Source organism: Rutidosis leptorrhynchoides, chromosome 3 (assembly GCF_046630445.1).
Source record: "Rutidosis leptorrhynchoides isolate AG116_Rl617_1_P2 chromosome 3, CSIRO_AGI_Rlap_v1, whole genome shotgun sequence".
NCBI classification, from domain to species: Eukaryota; Viridiplantae; Streptophyta; class Magnoliopsida; order Asterales; family Asteraceae; genus Rutidosis; species Rutidosis leptorrhynchoides.
The window spans coordinates 496384305-496401007 of NC_092335.1; the positions used below are offsets into that span (position 1 = coordinate 496384305).

Here is a 16703-nt window from a genome sequence, read left to right on the forward strand (position 1 = left end):
TTGCTTATCGTATCGAAATTATATAAAGATTAAGTTTAAATTTAGGCGGAAATTCCCGGGTCGTCACAGTATTGGATTGCTGTTATGATCCATGATTATTTAAAGGGGTCGTCTGTGAATTAAAGAAGAAGAAAAAGAAGCTGAAAGATATACAGTTTAAATAAAATACGGATGCGTATTAAATCAGAAAGACAGTCACGGTTGGATGGTTAAGTGTGTGTTCGGGTTAGCGGGTGGTCATGGGTTCGAGTCTCATCCGGGACATTTCTTTTTAAAACGATTATTGTTAAAGGGTATACATTCTTTTTCTTTTCTAAATATTATTATTATTATTATTATTATTATTATTATTATTATTATTATTATTATTATTATTATTATTATTATTATTAATTGTGGTTAGTATTAATTATTATTATTATGCTAATCATTAGTAATGTTATTATCATTATTATTGCTATTATAAGTATTACTATATTACCATTATTATTATAAATACTATAATTAGTATCATTATCATTATTATTATCACAATTATCATTATTGTAGATATTATTATTATTAGTATTAGTGTCATTTATTAAAATTGTTAGTAACATAATCATTATTATAAATATTATCATTATTACCATATTTTTTTATATATATAATTATTATTTTATTATCATTAAAATTATTATTTTTATTATTATCCGTATTATCTATATCAATATTTTTTTTTTATAATTATGATTACTAGAATAAAAGTTTTAATGACGTAGCTAAAATTATAAGTATAAAAATAAAGATTATATATATATATATATATATATATATATATGTATATATATATATATATAAATCTATTATGTACACACAACTTAACTATATTAACATTCATATATATATATATATATATATATATATATATATATATATATATATATATATATATATATATATATATATATATATATATATATATATAACATAAAAATATATAAATAATGAAACTTATAACTTATTAAATATACAAATTACATTCCTAAATAATAATATATATATTTTATTCGATTTCGATTATATGTATTAATGAATATACAAATAATATAGGTTCGTGAATCCGAGGCCAACCCTGTGTTGTTCAATATAGTCATATGTATTTTTACTACAAAATACATTAGGTGAGTTTCATTTGCTTCCTTTTTAATTGCTTTTGCAATATATATTTTTGGACTGAGAATACATGCGCTGCTTTTATGTTTGACGAAATAGACACAAGTACTTAAAATATATTCTACGTTGAGTTGTACCACTTTGCATATCTTCCCTGATAGCTTGGTAACTAATATTTACATGTTGGAAGAACATGTAAGCGCGAATCCTATTAACAGATCTATCGGGTTTGACCACCCCAACCGGGCTAGTAGCTCTAGTATCGTAAACGGTTGCATAGTACTTCGTTTTTACTACACTTGGTACAGTGTAGGGAGATTTCATAATAAAGGGAATATGCCACATTAATTGTTAAGTATGGTTACCGAAGTGCTCAACAACTTATAGAATACTTCTATACACTTGCGAGTGTACATATATTTATAAACGGAAATCTTGTGGTCTATTAATATATTGAAATGATTGTTATGATAAACCTATGAACTCACCAACCTTTTGGTTGACACTTTTAAGCATGTTTATTCTCAGGTATGAAAGAAACCTTCCGCTGTGCATTTGCTCATTTTAAAGATATTACTTGGAGTCATTTATGGCATATTTAGGTCAATACCTCGCAATGGGACCAGATGTTGATGACTTCGTCCAGGTAGATTAGGACGGGTTGTTACACATGGCAGTAAGAAATCAAAGAATCAACACAAAACACACAGAACAAGATCCAAGACAGGCACAAAACAACAGATATAACAGAGAAAGTAACCAGATTAGCAATATTCAAGCAGATAATGGTAACCTATAGGGATAAAGGACAATATATAATAGTGAATGCAAGCACACAATGCAAATAACGAGAGATAAAAGGGTACAATACAGAGGTGTTTCGGCAGTGATAAATAATAAAGATGAAGAAGCAGCGGACAGAAGAATAGCCTCCTTTGATCTGCACAGGTTCAACCCTAACCCTAATTTTCACAAATTAGGGTTTTCAACAATACCCAAAAAATCAGAGAAACAATCTCCAATCGTTCAGAATCAGATAGATGAACAAGAATCAATACCGGAGAGCCCTTAGACTAGGAGCAATCGAATGAACCCTAAAAGAAACCCTTGAACAGGAGCAATCGAATGAACAAAAAGCAGAACAAGATCACCACAATCGGACTAACCGCTCTGATACCATGTTAGAAAAAGGGAAACTAGTGCAGATGAACAAAGGCGAATCAATTATCACTCAATAACAGTGCTGAAATTGTAGCACTTACAATCGGTTCAACTAGTAAATATAATCCAAAGTTCAACCAAAATTGGAGAAGAAAAATAACAAGAACACGCTTAGTATTGTAGATTGGATTGATTACAAAAGATGGGTGTTAACCCTAATCAAAAGTATCGGCTGAAAAAGATGAAAAAAACACCACGATGAAGAGAAGAGGAGCGTATGTCTTTTTTTTGTGTTGCCCTAAACATTCAGCTGCACTCCACTTTAAATACATCAGATGGGCTGCAATAAGACAAGGAGATGGGCTGGACAGCAACTAAAGCCGAACAGCAACAAATGGACCCAAAAAGACCCAGCAAACAGCAACAAGTTTAAGGAGCCCAAAATACAAAGCCTGCAAAACACTAATCATATAATGAGTAAAGAGCAAAAGATTTCAGGCTTAAGATTGACGATTTTAACACAATTCAAAAAGCATAGTCATATCAAAGCATTAAATTGAATCCATTTCTTAAAGGAAAAATCTGAAGAATTTTTCATAGTTGCGTATAGAAGATAATCTTACGTCTGAATAGAAGTTCATCTAAACTTTGGTCGTATGCAATGCGCTCAATAGGATGGTTAAATTCACTAGCTTTTAGATGCAGCTGCAAACCAAAATAAATCATCAGATGTAATCTTAATAGTTTGCACGAATAGCTTTAATAAACTCATAAGAGGTCGGAGTTCTAATCTCACTAACAACGTATATTGGGATGGCCAAATAAAGCGTAGCAAACGGTCACAAAAATAACCTAGGCCCTGTACATGTTAGTAAATACTTGTCATATCCGGGTAGACAATAAATGTATGAAAAAAGTATGAATTTAGTCGAAGATAATATACTGTAAATGTATGAAATTCTAAGATTTTTTTATAAAAAAATAAGTGTCACACCAACAATGTTATATTCTAATATGCTTGTTCCTAACATGCATCGCCAAACCAACAACATGTTTTGTAGGGGCATACGTGTTTACATACAACCAACGTAGTGGTCTGAGTTATTGTGTTCGAAATTACTTGCCACATTTACCGATTCAATTTTTTTAAAAGCTCTTAAACTATCGTCGGATTTCTGAACATCCTGAGGAATAATTTCATATTTGCTTCCTCCTGCTGTAGCCGTCGTCAACTCAGCCTTGCCTATGAAGAAATATGTTAGTCTGTTTATGAAATTGACTTCATCACCAACAGAAACAGTGGTATTTCTTTCTTGCAATAGAATGGAATCGAGCTTAACCACAACTTCCGCCATTGTAGGGCCTTTTTTTGGTTGATTATGAAAGCACCGACCTGCTATGTTTGCAAATTCCTTCAACGATTTTTTTGATAATTGTCCGATCAATCTGGGGTCAACTATCTGATTGAGTTTTCCATTTTTTATTTGTTCTTGAACCCACACCACTAAACTCAATGGCTCTTCAACTACGCTTCGATCTACCGCTTGCTTACCCGACAAGACCTCAAATAGCACAACCCCAAAGGCATAAACATCGGATTTTCTTGTCACTTGTCCACTCAAATAATAAGATGGGTCCATGTATCCATATGTCCCTTTGACAGCAGTGCTCACAAAAGTTTGTGTTTGGTTTATTGGTCCAACTTTGGCCAACCCAAAGTCAGAAATCTTAGCATCAAATTTTGCATCCAACAAAATATTAGAGGTCTTCACATCGCGATGTATCACACCGTGCTGAGTTGATTGACCTGTGTGAAGGTAATCTAACCCACGAGCTGCACCTATACATATTTTTAATCTTTGTAACCAGGATAGTGTTGGGAAATTACGGCCTCACTAATCCCCAACAAACGCCCAATGAAAAACAGTAAAGAAATAAGAACAATCCACAACACAAGAATTTAACTTGGAAACTCCAAAACAGGAGAAAAACCACGGGCCTCCAAAGAAAGAAATACACTATATCACAAATTATTACAATGACATAGACGACTCTCTTAAGCCAACTACACTCTCCAAAGTATTTAACTAAAACATCTCCCAAACAAGGGTAAAAAAGAAAGAAATAATCAAATACTTAAAGTGTATTGATTGGTGCAAATTGGAATGAAGACTTAGCCCTCCTTTTATAACCAAGTCACCTACCTCCAACTTTCTCCTCCCACCTATGTGGGATAACATCCTTCACAAAGTAACCATATCAATTTTTCTATCAAAAAATAAAACCAACAAATCTCCACTTTTTTGATAGAAAAAGATAACCATACTTTAACATTATAAGGATAACCGATATAGATGCTTCCTCGACGACAACTTCAAGATCCTCATCTTCATGCCGATGACCTTATCTCCCAAGAGACAAAACTTGCATCTTTACCGAACATTGTCTAAACCGACAATCATTGTCATCACAGACAATCATAACTCTTAACAAGAATTATCATACTCCACCATTAAGAGTATAGCACTTAGAATATCACATTCCAAGCATTTCACCTCGGCACATGTTGTTGAACAATCAGCTGAAACTTTATGGTGCAACTTCCCTGTTTGGCTTTCCCGAAAGTCCCATTAGCTACAACATCAGTTTCCACCACACAACCTGCATCAACGCCAAACCAATGCCCATGTGTAATTATGGAACCGCTAATGAACATCCCTTTCCACGGTGGCGCGGACACACCATGAGGATGGTGTGACTTCAGAGGAATTCGTCACTCTCCGTAACAACGGAGACATCATTAGCGCCTTTAGAGCCATTTACCGAATTAGCTCCACCTGGACAATTAACCCTTACATGCCCAGTCTTCCCGCACCTCCAGCATACCAGATTCTTCACAGAGTTTATTTTTTGCCTATCCGAACACAACACTATCGTATCTCCTGATGACGAGACCCCGTTACCTTCCAGTCTTTTCTCCTCGGATAGGAGCTTGCTAGTAACGTCTTCAAACTTCAGAGTTTTCTTCTCATACATCAAAATAGGTTTCATGTGTTCATAAGACGATGACAAAGATAATATCAACCTCAAAGCTTTATCTTCATCATCCAATTTAACTCCAATAGCTTCAAGTTCCGAAACAATACCATTAAGAATACTTAGATGATCTGAAATCTTGAACCCCCATCCATACGCAGAGTATGAAATTGTTCTTTAAGACACAACCGATTTGAGATGCCCTTTCCATGGTACAACTGCTCTAGTTTAACCCAAAGCTCCTTTGCCGTTGATAACCCGTGCACATTTGCAACTACGTTCTTTGCAAGACACAAACGAATCACACTTGCTGCCCTCAAATCCATATCATCACATTCTTCTTCATCGAACTTACTGTTAGAATCACTGCCAGAAACAAAGGTGGGTTTACCTTTTAACGCCTTGTGTAAACCGGACTGAATCAACACATCCTTGACTTGAACCTGCCATAAGCCAAAATTGAACATCCCATCAAATTTCTCTACATCAAACCTCATTGGACTGAACTTCGACATCGTATCCGTATCCTATAAACAACACTTTCTCTGATTTTACTCACGTTTCGAATAGCCAAAAGATGTAGCAGGTAGCCAGGACCCTTTAAATCAGAAATTCACAACTCGCCACTAACAAATCCAACTATTACTACGAATCAGAAAAAATATTGTCTAACCGGATACCCTATACGATCAATAGAACTCGTTTCTGATGTGGACGATCCACTCCCGTGGCAACCACAGAGCATACTCCGACTCCTATAACCGAGACCCCCGTCAAACCTGACGCTCTGATACCAGTTGTTGGGAAATTACGGCCTCACTAATCCCCAACAAACGCCCAATGAAAAATAGTAAAGAAATAAGAACAATCCACAACACAAGAATTTAACGTGGAAACTCCAAAACAGGAGAAAAACCACGGGCCTCCAAAGAGAGAAATACACTATATCACAAATTGTTACAATGACATAGACGACTCTCTTAAGCCAACTACACTCTCCAAAGTATTTAACTAAAACAACTCCCAAACAAGGGTAAGAAAGAAAGAAATAATCAAATACTTAAAGTGTATTGATTGGTGCAAATTGGAATGAAGACTTATCCCTCCTTTTATAACCAAGTCACCTACCTCCAACTTTCTCCTCCCACCTATGTGGGATAACATCCTTCACAAAGTAACCATATCAATTTTTCTATCAAAAAATAAAACCAACAGATAGATCTGTACCTGTTTTGTGGAGGTGATCTTGAAGGTTTACATTGGGCATAAACTCATAGGCTAGAACCATCTCGTTTCCTTCACTGCAATAACTGATAAGTGACACAAGATTACCATGTCGCAGCTTAGAAAGTACCTCAATTTCATCCTCAAATTCACGGGCTCCTTGTTTAGATGTAGCTTGCAATCGTTTTAATGCAACTTGGTCTACTAAACCAATTTTGCTGATGCATTTATACAAATTACCGAAGCCTCATGTCCCAATAACTAGTGTCTCATCAAAGTTGTTGGTTGCTGATAGAATTTCAGCAAGTGTGAAACGTTGACAGGTTTGATCAGGCTGTATGATCGAGGAGTTTGTATCTGCAGCCATCGTATGTTCAGGTAACTATCATTTGCTAGGTTTTCCGAGTAGCGGTTCAATAGCTTCAGAGTTGCTAGTCAATGATTGAAAAAGTCTTCGTAGAAAAAAGTTGTTGCAATTAGAAAGCAAAAAGTAAGTGGACAGAGTTTCAAAATCGATTTTTTTTTTTAGAATTCTCCATAATAAATTTAGGGTTAAAGCCAAAAATAGGCTACAAACTTACACAAATGTATCGATGTCGCCCACAAACCCATTTCCATCCTACTGTCGCCTACAAACTTATAAAAAAATATGCTGATTTTAACATTTCGTTACCGGTTACCTGCTGAACCGGTAAAGTTAATTATTTAACTTTTTTTATTCATTTTATATGTCCCGATGTCGCCCATATACTTTCAGTTGTGTTATGATGTCGCCCATATACTTTCAGTTTCTGTTTCGATGTATCACCGACGTGTCATGACTACTTAGAAGCCACATAATCAACCATTTTGGTTGACGGTTAAAAAAAGTATTTTGTTTATATTAGCACATTTTTTATAAGTTTGTAGGCGACAGTAAGACGAAAATGGGTTTGTAGGCGACATCGGTACATCTGTGTAAGTTTATAGCCTATTTTTTACTTTAACCCATTAATTTACCCCAATAGTATTTATTCCCTTAAATACCCTCAAATGCCTACCATATGATGTTAAATAATTTATCCATTAAATATGAGAGAATGCTACGTTCACCGACTTTATCCAATTAAACAAGGAGACAGATGGATGATAAAAAGAAAAGAAAAAAAAGTTTAACTTGATTGATCTATTATTATACTTGTAAAACTATTTGTGAGTGTAGAATTCTTCGCTAAATATAATGGAGTACCTTTAAGGCAGTGGCGAAAACATAAAATTTTTTCACCGGGCGAATTTTTTTAAAAACGTAGCAACTTTGTTGGGTAAAATATGAAAGTTTTTGGGCAAAATATGGAGGTTTTTGGGTAAAATATGGAGGTTTTGGGCAAAATTTGGAGGTTTTGGGCAAAATTTGAAGGTTTTGGAGCAAAATATGGATGTTTAAGGCAAAAAAATAAAATTCACTGGGTTAAAATTGAAAACCCAAAATTTTTACGCTGAAAATTACAAATTCACTGGACGCGACTGCCCCATAGTATTTCCGCCAGTGATTTGAGGTTAAATTTGCCATTTCCACTTTCCTTTTTCTTCACCCACGTCTACAACATTTTTTTGAGGGCAAGACCAAATGTAGCAAACATTTTACAACAGAATCTCTTCTCCTCCTTCTTCCCATTCTTAAATGCATCCCATCTTCATGACTGGATCTGTTCATTTTCAAATCAACACTGCAAAGAAATCAGGAAGTGAAAATTTAAATCAAAGTTGTCAGTAATGATTAGTAGCTGCATATATTGTCCTAACTATGAGCTAGCTAAATCATCTATTAATGATACCATCATCAACGACCTATATTTGCTTCAAATCCTTTCATATTCACCATCAGACACGGGCGGAGACAAGGGGGACTGAGGGGTGAGACCCAAGTTTCATTTGTATTATTATGTACAAATAATTGTAAGTCTCCCTCGAGTCTCAAATATCAAATATAATGTAGCTTGTTAGTGTAGCTTTTTTTTTTGTAATCATCCGATTAACGACTAAGCCACCCATATCTGTAAATCCTCGCTTCACCTCTGTCCTCTGTCCTCAGATATATTATATATTAGGCATCGCAATTTTGTAAATTTCCAATCCACAAAACTTTCTCGTTTTATTACCTGTAAATTGTATGAATCTAGGGTTTGTAAATTGTAAATTGTGAATTGAAACTCGGTTTCTCAAATTGCTTCACGCCTTCACATATTTATTTGACGTCATATATTTATACTAAATTACTAAAATAGTCCCTGTTATTTGCTTATAGTTGCTAGTTTGGTGCTTGTAGTTTATTTCCGACAGTCCCCAAGTTTGCCAATCTTGCTAATATAGTCCATTTAACTCACTGAATCTTATCATATTTTCTCTCGTATTGTCCATTGTCGATACTCCAATATTCCAATAAACAACAAACTAAATAAAAGCTTTAAAAATCATAAATATAAAACGATGATACTACCCTTAGACCGTTTGTCACGGGCAGCAAATCGAAGCGTTAAATCCATGTCATCCCATTTTAACGTTACGCCGTGTTAGATTTGTCGAGCTTTAGTCACGATCTTAACGAAAAATAGGAGATGCGTAAAACTTTTTTTTAGCCACTGTTAACTTGACACACACATAATTATATTTCCTTGAAAGTTTGGTAGTATAATAAGGGAAACATAGACCGATGTTATTTTTACATATGAAGAATGATAGTATGTAAGAAGGCGATGAGGTTCACCGAGTCGACCAATATTAGAGAGGTCATAAACTGCAAATATGCATAATGCTTCTTTTGATGTAAGAAAGACAGGCCTTGAGCCGCTCTTACTGCTACTTTCAGTCGTGCAACCCAACAAAGTGATGTTTTACCTCGTTCTGCTATGCTTGCAAACTCCTTCAAGGATTTTTTTGAGATCTACCCGATTAATCGGGGGTCAAAAATCTTATTGAGTTTCCGTCTTTTATTGGTCTTGAGATCTGCCCGATTAATCGGGTGTCAATCATCTTATTAAGTCTACCGCGTGCCTACCGGACAAGACCTCAAATAGTACAACCCCAAAGGTGTAAACATCAGATTTTCATGTCAGTGGATAACTGAAGAAATAAGATGGCACTGTATATCCAAATGACCCTTTGACTAAGGTGCTCATAAAGGTTTGCCAAGTAATAATGGAAGATAGATGTAGACAATCATACCCGACTACCTATAAATATTAATGGTTATCGCCAAAATTTTGCCAAGTAATATACTTGAATACTAATCTCATAAAAACTACTTGTATATAATTGCTCAAATTTTATACTACATAAAGGATGCATATTATGTCATTTACAAAAGATTCATTGCTGAACTGAACAATGTAAGGCAAAACCAGAACTACCTCCCTTTCACCCTCAAATGGCTACAAACATTAGAGGATATACATACTGCTACAATAACCTATATATACAGCAGATTACTTACTTGAAGAACAAAAAACCATTTTTCTTCTTTCCAAGGTTGTTATCAACAGCTCGTTTGACAAATAATCTCATTGTCAAAACAATCGTATCTCTTGAGCAGCTGATATTAGTTGAAGTATACTCGGTACGTAAATATTGCACAGGGCCAGGACCAAGTATTGAGAATTCTGAAGGTATTTCCACCCCAGGTAATATGATAGTTGTGGTTGGTGTATACTTATCATCAACTATAACAATATTTTTTGGTCCATTAAGCTTGATACTGTAACCATTCTTCTTTATCTCCAAAATTGCAGGTTCCCAGGTGTTGTGATACCAATACCGAAAATAAACCTGGAAACTCACATGGCCCACACTTGACGTTTTCTCAATTTCTCGAATCATATCAGGATGACAAGTGATTTTCTTGTAGTCGTTTGCAAAACATGTTACAAGTTCACCCTTTCGTTGTCTGTCACCATGTGGTTGAACTTCTACAGCAAGATAATTATGTACATCATCTGCTGTAACTGTGTAATTAGGTTTGTGTGCATCTTTTATATAGATGACTGACCTGTCTTGCAAATGACGGACCCACTTGAACCAACAATAAGTGGTTCCGTTTGTTGAGTAACCACTTGCTTGAATTTCATTACCCGGAAAAGCTTCACCAAAAATCTGCAAACCCTCGATTGTAGGAAGGAGCTCAATACCATCTTCACAATCATAGTCACCACTGCCATTTTCATCTAGTGAATCATCAACTTCAACAATTAGACTTTCATCTTCTGAATCATCAACTTCAACATGTGAAGAAGACTCTTCAGCAATTAGAGTGACAGATTTCTGAACATTCTGAGGTCTAATTTCATTGATAGGTGTTGTCAACACAGCCTTGCTTATGAAGAAATTTCTTAGCCTGTCAATGAAATTTACTTCATCACCAACAGAACTAGTGGTATTTCTTTCTTGCAATAGAATGGAATCGAGCTTAACTACAATTTCTGCCATTGTAGGGCGTTGTTTTGGTTGATTATGAAAGCACTGAGCTGCTATGTTTGCAAACTCCTTCAAGGATTTTTTTGAGATTTGACCGATCAATCTAGGATCAATTATCTGATTGAGTTTTCCGTCTTTAATTTGGTCTTGAACCCATACTGCTAAACTCCATTGCTCTTCGTCAATGCTTGGATCAACCGCTTGCCTACCAGACAAGATCTCAAATAATACAACCCCAAACGCATAAACATCCGATTTTCTCGTCAGTTTTCCACTAAAAAAGTATGATGGATCCATATATCCAAACGTCCCTTTGACTACGGTGCTCACAAAAGTTTGTGTTTGGTTTATTGGTCCAAATCTGGCCAGTCCAAAGTCTGAAATTTTAGCATCAAATTTTGCATCCAACAAAATATTGGAGGTCTTCACATCGCGATGTATGATGCCGTGTTGAGTTGATGGACCAGTGTGAAGGTAATCCAACCCACGAGCCGCACCTATACATATTTTTAATCTTTGTAACCATGAAAGATCTGTACCTTTTTTATGAAGGTGATCTTGAAGGTTCCCGTTGGGCATAAACTCATAGGTGTAGCGACCCCGACAAATCGTCAAGTGACGGCGTCATCTACGTATGGTCCCATTACATGGTTATAAGTATTTATAACAAAGTTTGACCGAAAATATGTCGCATACATTTCATAAAGGATGTTTCAATGTTTACAAAAGTAATTCCCAAGACAAGTACATAACAAAAGTTATTGTTCATATGAAACACGTGCGACATAGTTTAAAATAGCCAAAAAGACGCTCCACGTATACAAGTATACTCGACATCCAATGCAAGTGTCAAAAAGTATGTGCGGAAGCATGTATCACCTAAGTTCAAAGACCTGAGAAAAACATAGAGAATCTGTCAACGAAAACGTTGGTGAAATCATAGGTTTAAATAAGTAAATGAGTAAAAGCAAGCTGAACCACAAGAGTTGCAATATTGATAAAGTCATAGTACATTCTAAAAGTTAATATTCACGAGCACCCAATTATCAAAGCTTAACATTCCGTCCGTTGAATACCCCATAAATTAGTGCTAGAACAACACTGTTTCCCGAAAATATATTTCATCCGTAGACGGTAGCGAACCGTCAAAGATGAGGGTTGTCAACCCATATGGGCATATAACATAAGTTCTCGCTTACACCATCTGATGTAACTAATGATAATCGGATTGAGGATTTTCGTTCTAAACTCGTATGTAGAATGTTTGTTTTCCCGTTCTTGTGTTCACTTAGTTCAAAAGAATCGTTTATGTTTTCTCATCCCAAAAGTAAGTTTAAAGAGTAAAAGTGGGACTATGATCTCACCTTGTATGCACGAACCAAAAAGTACTTCGACAAGTAAACGTGCAAGAAACAATGCTAGTCTTGACCTAAACAAATAGGTTGTATCAATAACGATAGTCACGAAGGGTCAAAGATGTTCAATTAGTCCTATGGCTCGTTACGACTCGATTAATATAGCACGTGGATCAATTTGTCAAGTTTCATGCACGACACAAGTAGTTAAGCATGTTAGAACGATTGTATAATCGTTTGGTTAAGTTTGACTAAAAGTCAAACTTGGTCAAAGTCAAAGTCAACGGGGTCGGGTCGGGTGTCCGACAATTTTCTCATGATGAGAAGTCATATACGAGCATAATAGTCAAGTTTCATGGTAAACGGGGTTATAGTAAAGCGAGAAACATTTTTGTGACATGAAAAACAAAGACAAAATGAGCTGGGCAGTATGCGCGGCGCGCTATGGGTTGCGCGGCGCGCACCCAAGTGTAAATCCTGGTCAGAACTTAACCACGAAGGCAAACATCTGGGATTTCTAATTCTGCGCGGCGCGCGGGTATATGCGCGGCGCGCAATACCTGGGAAACATGCAGTTTGCAGAAAAATGGTCCAAGTCACGAACCAAAATACAATTTAACACATCTCATGCACCGAAAACACTTAAAACGCATATCATATATCATTAGAAAGGTAATTTGACAAGGAGAATAACTAAACGCATTTACTCAATCAAAACCAAACAAACTCATATCAAAATCACCATTAATGCTCATCATTTATTACTCCAAGTTCATAAATGCCATATTATGATTCGGGAAATTAATGCACATGTGTAATACGCCGTTTTGAAGATAATCAAGCATACAATACAACTAAACGCAAACAAAACAACATGGCAATCATTCAATGCATCTAAGATTCATTTCAAGTTCATCAAACCCTAAACTAAATTCACCAAATTTCATAATCAAGTTTAGGAGGTTTCCTTAATCAAACTATACATCAAAACGAAGCTAATGATACTAGTAACACTTTTAAAACATGCACTTTAACAATCTAACAACATTTGATCATCCAAAATCAAGGATTTAGCAAGTAATTTTTATATTGAACTAGTTACACCAAAAACAACGAATCGAGCATACAAATTACATACACGACATCACAATGAGCCATAGACGCTAATTAACAACTTTATAAGTCAAGAACACGAATTTAAAGAAATCTAGTGTTTTAGAAATGTTACCCAAATGAGATGAAGTTGGTACCAAAACGAAGAGGAAGTTGCAAGGAGCTCAAATATGTAATTTGTTTTGCAAAATACCCGCTAGATCATAAATGGATGATGAATCTTTGTGTTTGGAGTTAGAGAGAAAAATGGAGGAAGTAATAAAATGGAGGAGGTGATAATGAAAGGGTGGAAAGGGTTTGACCCTTTGACCTAGTCAAAGGTTTGAACCCTTGGCAAGTTTGGTCCCTCAACTATGAATCGGGTGCGGGAATTAACCGAACGAATTATTTTAAATTTCACGGGAGTACGGGAGATATTAAAATCTGATAACGAGAATATTTAAAATGTTACTTAACAAAGGATACGAATCTAGATACGAAGGGTATTATTTAAAAAAAGAAAAAGACGGGCGTTAAAATAATTTAACGGAAAAACGCGGGATGTTACAATAGGCTAGAACCATCTCGTTTCCTTCACTACAATAACCGATAAGTGACACAAGATTACCATGTCGCAGCTTAGAAAGTACCTCGATTTCAGCTTCAAATTCACGTACTCCTTGGTCAGATGTAATTTGCAACCGTTTTAATGCAACTTCGTTTACTAAACCAATTCTTTGGGTACATTTATACACGTTACCGAAACCTCCTCGCCCAATAACTAATGTTTCATCAAAGTTATTGGTTGCTGATAGAATCTCCGCAAGTGTGAAACATTGACAGGTTTGATCAGGCTGCATGATAGAAGAGTTTGTATCGGCAGCCTTCGTATGTTCAGGTAACATCATTGGCTAGATTTTCCAGGCAGCTGTTCAATAGCTTAAGATTTGCAAGTCAAAGAGTATGATTGAGGAATTTGTATATTTCAGATTTGCTAGTCGGCCGGGATTGACAAAGTCTTTGTTGAAAGAGTTGTGGCTAATACCAAAAAAAAAAATAATAATAATAATAATAAATAAGTGGACAGAGATAGATGATAATAGAATATTAAAAAAAAATTAAAAAATACCTTGATTGGTCTTATTTTAGTTGTGAAACGGAGTATTTGTGAGTTTAAAATTTTTCGTTAAATATTACCGTACCTTTAAATACCGTCACATTCGAGGTTAAATTTGTCTTTTCCCCTTCCTTCTTCCCTTCTTCCTATTCTCAAACCCCCTTCCTCTTCATGATTGGATCTGTTCATTTTGAAATCAACACTGCAAAAAGATCATCAAGTGAAAAATATAAATCAAAGTTGTCAGGAATCATTAGTAGCTGCATATATTTTCATCAAATAAAAACAGCAGGATAATTGAGTGTTCATCTACCTGTTATTGACCTAACTATGAACTAGCTAAATCATCTACTCATGATACTGATACAAGCCTATCCCACGCTAGGCATGCATCAACCTTACAAGGGGTAGTGTAGAACTCACTCCCAAAAGCTAGCTTGAAGGAGGAGGGGACACCCACCCTTATAAGACATCAACTAGTTTGTTCTCTAGTCAATGTGGGATTGTATCAATACCCCACCCTTTAAAGATCCAACGTCCTCGTTGGTCACGGTTGACACCCTTTCTTTCGGTCCAAGCCACCACTCCGAGGCCTCGTTGGTCACGGCTATGTTGGTCACGGTTGGCACCCTCTCTCTTCCGGTCCAAGCCACCACTCCATAGGCCACCACTCCGAGGTGTTGGGATCTCGAAAGATGGGATCTCTCAATGAAAGCACCAATGATACAAGCCTATCCCACGCTAGGCATGCATCAACCTTACAAGGGGTAGTGTAGAACTCACTCCCAAAAGCTAGCGTGAAGGAGGAGGGGACACCCACCCTTATAAGACATCAACTAGTTTGTTCTCTAGTCAATGTGGGATTGTATCAGATACCATCATTAAAAACCTACATTTGCCTCAAATCCCTTCACATTCAATCTAAGATACATTAGCCATTGCAATTGTGTAAATCTGTTACTTTAACAACACAATTCCAGAATGAATCCACAGCAACCATGCCACAGGCACTGAGATTGCCGATGATGTAAACTCTCTCGATTTCTAATACACCGTCGCATTTCACCTCCTTAGAAACCCTAACAACCGTACTCTTATGCGGCCGCCATCACTAACACATCTGTCGTAATGTATGAATCCACAAATTCTCTCTTTTAATTACATGTTAAATCTGCAAATCGAGGGTTTGGAAGTGTCAGTTCCAATCAATAAACAAAATAAAGGTGACACCAATGGCTGAATAAGCAAGCTTTGAAGATCATCATCTTGCTTCCATGTCTACTAATGATATACAAAGAGCTTCTCCTCTTTTCGACTTGCTTCACAGATCTATTTTACGTTTTATTTATTTTTATTTATATAGAGAAAATTCTACTGATAGTCACCGTGATTTACATTAATCATCCTTATCTTTCAATAATCATACCAATCATCCCTGAGCTTGTAAGGATTGCACGACAATGGTCCTTGCACTAACTCTATTAAATTATTCCGCTAAATCTAACATGTGATTATGTGAATGACATGGTAGTCATTTTACTCTTCTTCCTTCTTCACCAATTCACCTACTTTTCATCTCTTGATTCAAATTTAAACCTTCAAATTGGTAATATAATTAAGAATCTCGACTTAAGTTTGTAAACTTCAAGATTTCAGTGCTAATTACATTCATTTTGGGCTGTTTTTCTTAACCATCGTTTTAGTTTCTATTTTTCTCCACTGCACAACCTGCTTGTACTTATGTATGTGAATAATTGCAGATGCCCTGAATTTATATAAACCGCTCTTATGGGTAAAACACCTCAAAATAATGATAGGAGTAGCCCATTGACTCACTTATTTGCATTCTACAAAAGAAGATCCAGGTATATATGGTGGTGTACAAAGCACTCATATATTCCTAGATCAAGTAGTCTTTTGCTCCACGTTACTTATGCTTATAAAAGAATCGCTTCAGTATTTTTGTTTTCATGCTTACATTCTTAGAATTATTTTCTCTCTGTTGTTGCGGGACAATAACGCAAAACTGATTGATTTGTGGTTAGAGAAATCCGGTCTTGATATTGAAACTGTTTATAGTACATTATAGACCCTGAGTATATAATATGAGAACTGGT

General features: G+C 35.7%; 2 protein-coding genes across 2 annotated transcripts; both read right to left on the minus strand.

Annotated features, from left to right (window-relative positions):
* Window positions 1-2690: 2690 nt before the first annotated feature.
* Window positions 2691-6943, minus strand: LOC139901783 (putative receptor-like protein kinase At5g39000). Its single transcript, XM_071884460.1, has 4 exons — window positions 6898-6943; window positions 6580-6777; window positions 3450-4156; window positions 2691-2768 (listed from the first exon to the last, which is right to left on the minus strand). Exons 1-4 carry the CDS (start codon window positions 6941-6943, stop codon window positions 2691-2693), a joined length of 1029 nt encoding a protein of 342 aa, XP_071740561.1.
* A 2919-nt stretch (window positions 6944-9862) lies between these two features.
* On the minus strand, window positions 9863-14634 carry LOC139898220 (putative receptor-like protein kinase At5g39000). The gene is made up of 3 exons (XM_071880950.1): window positions 14599-14634; window positions 14043-14507; window positions 9863-11611 (listed from the first exon to the last, which is right to left on the minus strand). Exons 2-3 carry the CDS (start codon window positions 14375-14377, stop codon window positions 10042-10044), a joined length of 1905 nt encoding a protein of 634 aa, XP_071737051.1. The 5' UTR covers window positions 14378-14507; window positions 14599-14634; the 3' UTR covers window positions 9863-10041.
* Between the last annotated feature and the right edge of the window lie 2069 nt (window positions 14635-16703).